The sequence below is a fragment of the Dendronephthya gigantea genome, unplaced genomic scaffold (assembly GCF_004324835.1).
Source record: "Dendronephthya gigantea isolate DGI-Jeju-01 unplaced genomic scaffold, DenGig_1.0 000000F, whole genome shotgun sequence".
Taxonomy (NCBI): Eukaryota; Metazoa; Cnidaria; class Anthozoa; order Malacalcyonacea; family Nephtheidae; genus Dendronephthya; species Dendronephthya gigantea.
Window position 1 is genome coordinate 6,723,760 of NW_021163010.1, and position 8,884 is coordinate 6,732,643.

At 34.6% G+C, this 8,884-nt stretch overlaps 1 protein-coding gene across 2 annotated transcripts; it reads left to right on the top strand.

Annotated features, from left to right (window-relative positions):
• The first annotated feature begins 489 nt into the window (after nucleotides 1-489).
• Nucleotides 490-5,037, top strand: LOC114542664 (sushi, nidogen and EGF-like domain-containing protein 1). Of its 2 annotated transcripts, XM_028562677.1 has the most exons (7): nucleotides 490-642; nucleotides 737-845; nucleotides 1,837-1,898; nucleotides 2,537-2,930; nucleotides 3,756-3,934; nucleotides 4,091-4,324; nucleotides 4,783-5,037. In XM_028562677.1, exons 4-7 carry the CDS (start codon nucleotides 2,585-2,587, stop codon nucleotides 4,795-4,797), a joined length of 774 nt encoding a protein of 257 aa, XP_028418478.1. In that variant the 5' UTR covers nucleotides 490-642; nucleotides 737-845; nucleotides 1,837-1,898; nucleotides 2,537-2,584; the 3' UTR covers nucleotides 4,798-5,037. The 2 variants fall into 2 exon arrangements, with proteins under 2 accessions (XP_028418478.1, XP_028418084.1); XM_028562283.1 differs by lacking the exons at nucleotides 490-642; nucleotides 737-845 and adding an exon at nucleotides 676-702.
• Nucleotides 5,038-8,884: the final 3,847 nt, after the last annotated feature.

Genomic DNA, 8,884 nt, shown 5'->3' on the forward strand with positions numbered 1-8,884 from the left:
TCTGTCAGCCATATTGCATGGAAACACGATGTAATCTGCTTATGAATTGTATATTATCAGGCTATTTCTTGGTGTCATAATAGCTGTAGAGTTAAATCACGAAACCTGAAGTGGATATGGTCTGAAGTTACTTGCAAGCTTCTAGTTTGCTTATAATCTTTTTAAATTGGCCACATTTTCCCTTGAAATAGCAATGTCGGCGTGTTTATGATGACATTTTCTTAGAAAACACTGTATATTGTAAGTTCCGACATATAGTAGCTATATAATGCCATTGTTTGCACAAACATTTCAACATGAGGCGGGTATAATTGTGTTATCTTTATGTGGCTTTCATATAATAGATAACAAAGATTAGTTTGATTGTTTAACGCTATATATATAGCCGTGCTTCAGCAAAATCTTTTCCAGCATCAGGGGTGGCAAAAACATCCTGTCAATTTGCAGGCTTTTATATTTTTAAATGCTAAATAGGTCTAACAGAACCAGATTATTCTTTTATTCAGTGTGTATGGGTTCCTCAGTATTGGAGGAAAACGTTCGCAAATGATGAGGCAAAGTGTGTAGGTCAACTGTAAAATTCTTGTCTTCGCATCTTCAGTGTACTTCGTATCTTCAGTTAACAAGATATTATTCTTCGGAGTACGTTTTTCAGTACTGTATTTTATTAAATTATCTGCTGGTAATGTCTTATAGGTAAAGGTAAAGGATATACTTATGTTATTTTCATTTTCAGTGTAACACACAAACTATATATCCACATTCGTTCATGATCACGGGCCATGCGTGACCAGAAAATCGGATAAAATTTACATTCTACTTCCACCGAAATTTGCATGTACAGTGTGAGTATATAGCCGCGTGAGTTTATACTAAACAATATCGGCAGGTTGGTTATAATTTGCCTCGTTTGCTAGTTGCAGAACAAGGTACTCCAAATATTTTGAGGCAGATTTTCAAAATTTTTTATCAGTTTTAGTCATATATAAGTGACATATCACGTTGAATACCATTATACAAACGATTGTAGAAATAAACTAAAAATGCAGAGTACGTTGATATAAAACCATACCAGGAAAACATTATCTCTTCAAACAATATGCCTATATACTGTATAGTGCGATCTGAGCATTGATAATTTAACAGACTTTATCTAAGTAGGCGAGCTTCCATGGATTTCTGAAATAGAAATTTTATAAATTGGAGGATTGCATATCGGTAGTCCCTCGCTAACTCGAACTCCCAAGGGGAAAGAAAAAATTGTTAGAGTTACCGGGGGTTCGAGTTAACAGGAGTTGGTGTCAGATTACGTTTATTATAGTTATTTCGATAGTTTCTAGTGGTCAAAATGCTATCTTCTCACATTTTAAAGTTTGCTGATCTATGATTCGAAACCAAAGTTCGAGTTAACCGGATATATTTCGACCAAGGCAAAACAAAATTTGTTCGAATTAGCGAGGGGTTCGAGTTAAGCGAGTTCGAGTTAAGCGGAGTAAATTAGCTACTATAAAAACAGTGTCAAACTCAAGGGGAATTGGATTTGGTTCGAGTTAGCGAGGAGTTCGAGTTAAACGAGTTCGAGTTAGCGGGGGACTACAAGCTGTATCAACTGCAGGTTCATGATCAATGTTGATTGATATAACATCTGGTTATTCCCTCTGGGTGATTAAAAAAAATCGTATTTGTAAGAGCTGCTTGAAATTGGGAAACAAGGATTAATTCATTAACGTTTATAGCGCTTCAGCAAAATACTTCATGGATGACAGTAACATCCTGTTAATTTTCAGTCTTTAAATGCTAGACACCAAAATCACACTTTCATTTCGTTCCTTATAGCTTCTTCTACAGGAGTGGACAGGTTATGAGCAACTGAGGTGTAGTGATAACTTATAAAGCAGGTCAGACTATGTGTTTATTATACCCGTATATATTATAAAATGGTTTTTATATATAGTATAGCTATATTAATTGTAAGGTTACAGAATATTGGTGGCCTAATATACATAATTTTATATACATGCATGTGAAGTATATACAATAACCCAAATTAAAGTTGAAAACTCGTGCCTCTTAATTTTTAACATACTTTATTAAAAAGAGAATATAAACAGACCTGAATTTTCTGTCCCAGAACATGAATTGGATTAGAATTATTTCAAAAGCTCTTACGACAATATTACCGATGACGTTTTATAGCTAACTGAAACAAAGCAGAATATAGTTTATGGTGTGTATATATACAATTGCCTCCAAAGTAATCTTAATACATAGGTCTGTGATTTGCATGATCGCCAGTCTCTTCAGTTAGCAATCAACGGAATGTATTCATCTCAAAACCAAAAACCTCTAAAATATAGTTAATACTGGATAATATTAACTATATCGGTTTGTAGTACTTACATGATATTTATTCCTGCCCGCTAACCCGGGTCTTAATAGCTATATATAATATTGCATGAATTGATGACAGCACATATACAGTTGCTGCAGAAATGTAAAAAGAGGTGTAGGCCTATTTTTGTGCGTTTAACTGCAGATCTTTCGACAAAGCACCAAGAACAGAGAATTTATACTAAAAAGTGGAATGGAATTGAAGTCGATGAGAAAGATTTTGATTTGCATCGTAATACTATCCGTCCTGCAAGAGCAGGCAAGTGGTTGGTTTTGGCGCAGGCGACGCAGGAGAAACGTGCGATATTGTCAAGTCGGGCATTGGTCATCATGGAGCTCGTGCAACCATATATGCGGTAGTACGGGTACCCAAACACGAACAAGAAGCAAAACAGTAACTGAATGCTGTGGAGGATCATGTCCGTACTCTTTAAGTTCGTCGAGGCCATGCAATAGAAATGCATGTAAAAACGGAGGTTCCCCAATCCCTGGCTCTTGCGCTTGTACGTCAGGTTGGACCGGAACATGCTGTGAGATAGGTATATAAATATTTTTATGTAGTCATCATTTAAATTTATGAACAATTAAAATAGCCATTCTAATCCCAAAGATTTTAAGGGCATATAGGCATTTTGACGTTACTAAGTATAGTAGGATTGAATGTAAGAGAGAAAACTAACAACTCATTCACTAAATCTTTATTTAAGAAGCTAAAACAGCGTGCATTTTGCTGGAAAATAATTGTATTAACTCTTTTGAACAGATTAACAGAATACACTTGTCTATATAGTTTTGTTTAGATAAATATTAGTTGTATTATAACAAGAATGAAAATGTACATATTCGAATTCAAGAGCCCCAGATTGTAGATCCTCAGAAGAACGTATTGTCAACAAAATTGGCGAGCGCATGGCGACAAAAGGCTGCTCCTGTAAGCAACGGGCAGTACAAGACACTGTTGTTCTGGCGCCCTGGTTCTTTCTGTATTTTCGCACACATTCCTATATTGATAAACATGCTAATCTCAATTCAAAGGTGATCTAAAATGGTGGAAAAGACTGGCACTAGTTCTGAAATAAAAATTAATATGTCGGTTGAAACAACTTAATTTAGTTGATATTCGGTTTTAAATTTATGTCAGGGCTATAGTTCTTATAACTAAACAGAATCTAAAAAGTTCGACTATAGTTTCATAAAAAACAACCAAAAACTTAATCGATTGTATACTGCATGCAGGATGAATTTCTATTGCGACGTACAACCCTTCTGAGCGCTGATTGCCTAAAATATGAGCGCGAGATCACCTGGGATATGATCGATATCTAGCAATTTACTAACAGCAAAGTTTCCTCTACATCCTTTAGACCGTGATGAATGCCTAAGCAATCCATGTGATCACAAATGTGTGAATGTCCCTGGTAGCTACAACTGCTCATGCAATTCTTGCTACACAAAAGACGGCGATAAATGTAAAAAGGAAAAATGCAATATTGGTCAAAAATGTTTTGATTATGGTGATTTACATCCAAATAACCAGTGTCAGGTTAGAACTGCGTGTTGATATTTTTAGTGGATTACTATACAGATTACTATATATATATATATATATATATATATATATATATATATATATATATATATATATATATATATATATATAGTGAATTATTTTAACATTGCATGACCATTTTGAATGCAGGATTGTCAACAAACGTGCGAAGCAACGTGGACTAACAACAATACTTTATCTTGTAATGACAATAATTTGTGTACGAGAAATGATGTTTGCAAGTACGGGATATGCAGTGGAACACCGTGCCGTAAATGCGAGAGGTGTAGTAGAAGTGGATGTAAAGTCAAGCAGGGTTTCTGCGTTTACAAGGGAAAATGTTATCGAAAGAGAGGGAAGAAATCTGGACAAGTCTGCCGCAAGGTACACAATTTTCAGATGGTACATGTCCTAATACTTGAAAAAACATAGCAGGTTTCATGATAATACGTAGTTGGCGGAAATCTTGATTTTATTTCGAGTGCTGGGGAGAATATATATTACTCATTGAGCGCAGATAACGCGAGTGAGTAATATTCTTCCCAACATGAGAAAATCTATATTTCCAAGAAAACGTACGATATATGCTGTTTATTATTTAAACATGCAAATTTTAAGCATGGAATGTTTTAAAAGGCACATATTTGAAATAACAATATTCCGTTAAAAATGCGGTTATTGTCTCTTGAAAGTATATAATTAGTATATATCGATCAAATATAGATATACCTATACTGCATACCGAGAAACTTGTTTATAACTATTAACGTGGTTAATTAAAGCAGTTCTTCAAGAAACAAGCCTTGCGGCACACTAATATAACTTAATTTCTATTCATTTAGTCTATCAAGGGCTGAAAGAAAAACCTGGATACCGCAAGTCGAAAATTTATTTGGCATTGTTTGGGATGAATGGCGAAGAAGTTTTTTTTATAACTATATAGCTATATAACAAACACATGCACTAGAATCAGTAGAATGATTGTAGCGATACTACAAAGAGCACAAATTGCGATCAATAAGCATGCAACACCATATTCTGGACCGTAAGGTATAAACTGAAATAATTCTGCACCTAATTAAAATCCGTTAATCTTAGTAAGTTTATAAGTTTAATACTGTAATAATGCTTTCTGTTAAATATACATGGCCAGAAATTGCGGACATGGAATATGCAGATTGCCGTAGCAAATTTGCATATCTGTTCAAATATTATTCGTTTGCAGAACTATAAATTATATTGCGCATTCTTAAATTTTGCAAAATTTAAGAAAATCATTGCATCTTTGCTATTTGCCCTGGTTGTTTCTTGTAACTCGTGTCATATTGAAGATCCTGAGGTAATATTTTGCTGGCAAAGGTTTATGTCGGCTCTGCATTTTTATTTTATTTCTACGCTATTACGGTTTTCGTTTTATATGGTATTCAACGTGATAAATGACCAAAACTTTGTTTTGAAAATGCAGGACGAATACTGATAAAACATTTTGAAATACTGTATAAAAATATTAAGATTAACTTGCTCTGCAACGAGCAATTAAGGCAAATTATAATCGACCTACCTAAAGGTGTATTTTTAGCGTTTAGTACTGTGCACATTACAGTTTACTATAAACTCACAAAGCTTTATTTTGACACCATATGCAAATTTAGGCGGAAGTAGAATGTTAAATATGTCCGAATTTTCTGGCCATGACCCAACAGAAAGTACGCATTATTTAATTTGAGTGTATTTTCCTTCTCGAGTTTCTGACTGAGAGTGCGACTGCTTGTGTGTGATAACTGCAGACTTGTGACTTACGAAACAGACTTGGTGATGGGGCTACACGGCTTTTAAGATTTGACCATTTCCTGATTGCTCTTAGGGCAGCTTATTCGGGCACAACAAATAATTTAAAATTCCAACGAGTCTGCATCTTCCTGTGATATGAGTGAGGGTCGATGAAATGAATAACAGAAATCATCTGGATTATGAATAGAATAATAATACAAACGCCCCCCACATTTTTCTCCCGTACTGTTAAGGCCGGTGTACACTAGAGCTATGTGCTTAGCAAAAAGTCATTTGTGGCCATTGGCGTAAGCCAGCTGCTTTCGTGTGCGGGCGACTTTTCGGGCGCCTTTCGTATACTACGCATGCGCTGTTAAGACATTCCGTAAGCAGATAGCTTTCATTTAGCCACACACGGAAGGATTTCGGGACGCGAGGCAGAAATTATCAAACATGCTAGATATTTGCCGTAAGTGGCACGAATGACCAAAGTCGCCGGAAAAGTGACATTTGTGGTGAGATCATAAAACCATTGATAGTGAAACTGGGCTTAACTGTAATACGTCATTGTTCAAGCCCATTTCTTGGAAAGGGGAATTCCATACCGGGAAGCTGCTCGTAATAAGATACATACGATACATTTATACGACTACACGTATTAATATGATGTATTAATGTGTATTGAGTTTATTGAGTGTGTACTGTGCAGTGCTCACAGAAAATCAAAACTGAAAAATCTACGTGAATTTTATAAAATAAGGTAAGATTGTTACTATGAGAATAATTGTACTAATACTTGAACATATAGAACGTAAGTTCATCGCACAACTCATTTTGCCATTGTGGGGTAAAACTTACAACTTAATGTGTAGAACTGGGACATTTATGGTCAGTCTCTTACACAACATATTTGGTGTAACAATATACGCCTCTTGCAATTAAGTAAGTTAAGAAACCTAATTGCTTGATAACCTCATCAGACCCATTCAGAGAGCATGCCACTTATATTGTAAACGTCTTATTCAAATACGATTTTAGCTTATATGAATTTGTAAGCGTCTTCAATGAGCTTGCATGTGTATACAGAATACCAAATCAACATATATTGTATTGCACTGCATGGTACTGGTTATAAAATCATGATTACTTTGTATATTAATTCTTTGAACCTCCCAAACCATTTTCTTGCAAGTGACCAGACTCGCATACCTTAATTATTTGCCCTTAGGAGTTGCAAGATCTATGTGTGCAGGCATGCATATATATGGTCTGAAAATGCAATTCTCAATCACTTAGGAGATATTGCACTTTTATTGTTTTGAAGCCTACATTGGCTAATTTCTCTCCATCGTTAATTCCAGTTAGTAAGTTACTGTCACTTTATCACATTTTTAAGGAATTTGTTTTGCATTTATCATGTCAATCTCATGTGCATGCATGGTTGCAAAGAATAAAATTCTTTAGACATAAATGAAGAAGTGTATAGCCTAGATGATCTCCGCTTGGAGGTTTTAAAGCATAATTATTTCCTTTTCCTCCTATTAGTTAAAAGTTTTTGGTTTGTAATTAAACTCTGACCAACGCTGAATTGAATTTAAACAACATGTAGCATACCCTAGTGTGAACAAATCACTCCTACATATAATCACTTATAAAAGGATCCAGGACAAATAGTCAAAGTTAATTATTACACTGTGTATGTAAAATAACTGTCAAGTTTTCTAGCAGTTTACAGGGCAAAACATATTTGAAACATCTTAAAAAAATAAAAGTGTATTTATATATTTTTATTAATTTTAAAATGTTTTAAAATATCGAGCCTTCAGGGTACCTATGTAGACTCCTGCTTTTCAAGGGGCTGTTTCATGCATTTAAAAAATTGAAATACACATATCACATACATGCATATCACACGCATGCATTGCATTACCACATTACATTATTTACATTACAGTATATGCAATAATTTAAGAGAGAAACTCAAGTGCGGTCAAGGGTACCTCTAAATTTGTCAATACTTCCTCCCTTTATTTATCCAAGAGAGGTAACATATTCCATTAACATGGGGCAGATTAACTAATGCTAATAAATAAAGTTCGTTTTTGGTTTAGGAACTGCATAATTTGTATTATTTATTTAAAAGAATTCACAGCCTCTGATTGCCATGTGTGAAATCGTCATGCCCAACGTGTGACGTCATAACGTCATATACCGTCTTATACGTCGTATACCGTTAAGATGTATTTTTTTATATATCTCTGAAAAAATTATACTTTTTGTGCTGAAGCAAAAACGCTTTTACAAAAATACAGATAATATATAATAAACGTCTGATATACTCTATCCAACGGACGCAATATTCCGTAAACTGAAATCAATGATTTTATTCATTTTAATCTAAAGGATTTTAAGGACCAGGTTTGAATTACATTGAGTTGTGAGAATGGCATTTCAAAAGTAAAATGAACTATTTGAAATGAAATTTTTGTAAAAAATCGGTATGTGATGCTTCTCCAAATGCTACTAGCTAGAACTGCCTTTTATATTAACGTCCTATAAATTTACAACAATAATATTTATCTTCTGCAAGATGTCGTCAAGGAGAATAACAATCACTGTGTCTGTACCAAATGAGCACATGGGTCGTATTATTGGACCTAGAGGAGAAAATATAAAGAAAATCCAAAACGATACACAAACGAGGATTACAAAATACAAGCCGAATGTGAGAGAGGGTGGTTTTTACATCTCATGTCAATCTGGTAAGTAGGCTCAGTCGTACCCTATCTACCGTGAAGTGGGAAGCATCGATAACAATTTGGCGGTGGGTTTTGGTAAAGGTTTTTTCGACTGTATTCATATATTCACGTTAACGGACTATGAAGACAATTAATTTCAAAGGAAATTGATCATGCAGAACGAGAATATATAAATACCCCCTTCCCCAATTATCGATGCTTCTAATTAACGCCACTGCCCATCTTTATTCTAATTAACTACTATTGTAAAATTATTTTGAGGTCTTCAGCCTTAGCAGGTCTGAGTTCATTACATTTTGTCCAGTTCGTGTTGTATTGTGAATGTTGACTTTTCCCCCGTATTTTAGTTAAAATTCTTTAGCTGGAAGAAAAAGCAAAATTTAAACCTCTATATGTGCAAGAACATGGCAGAAAA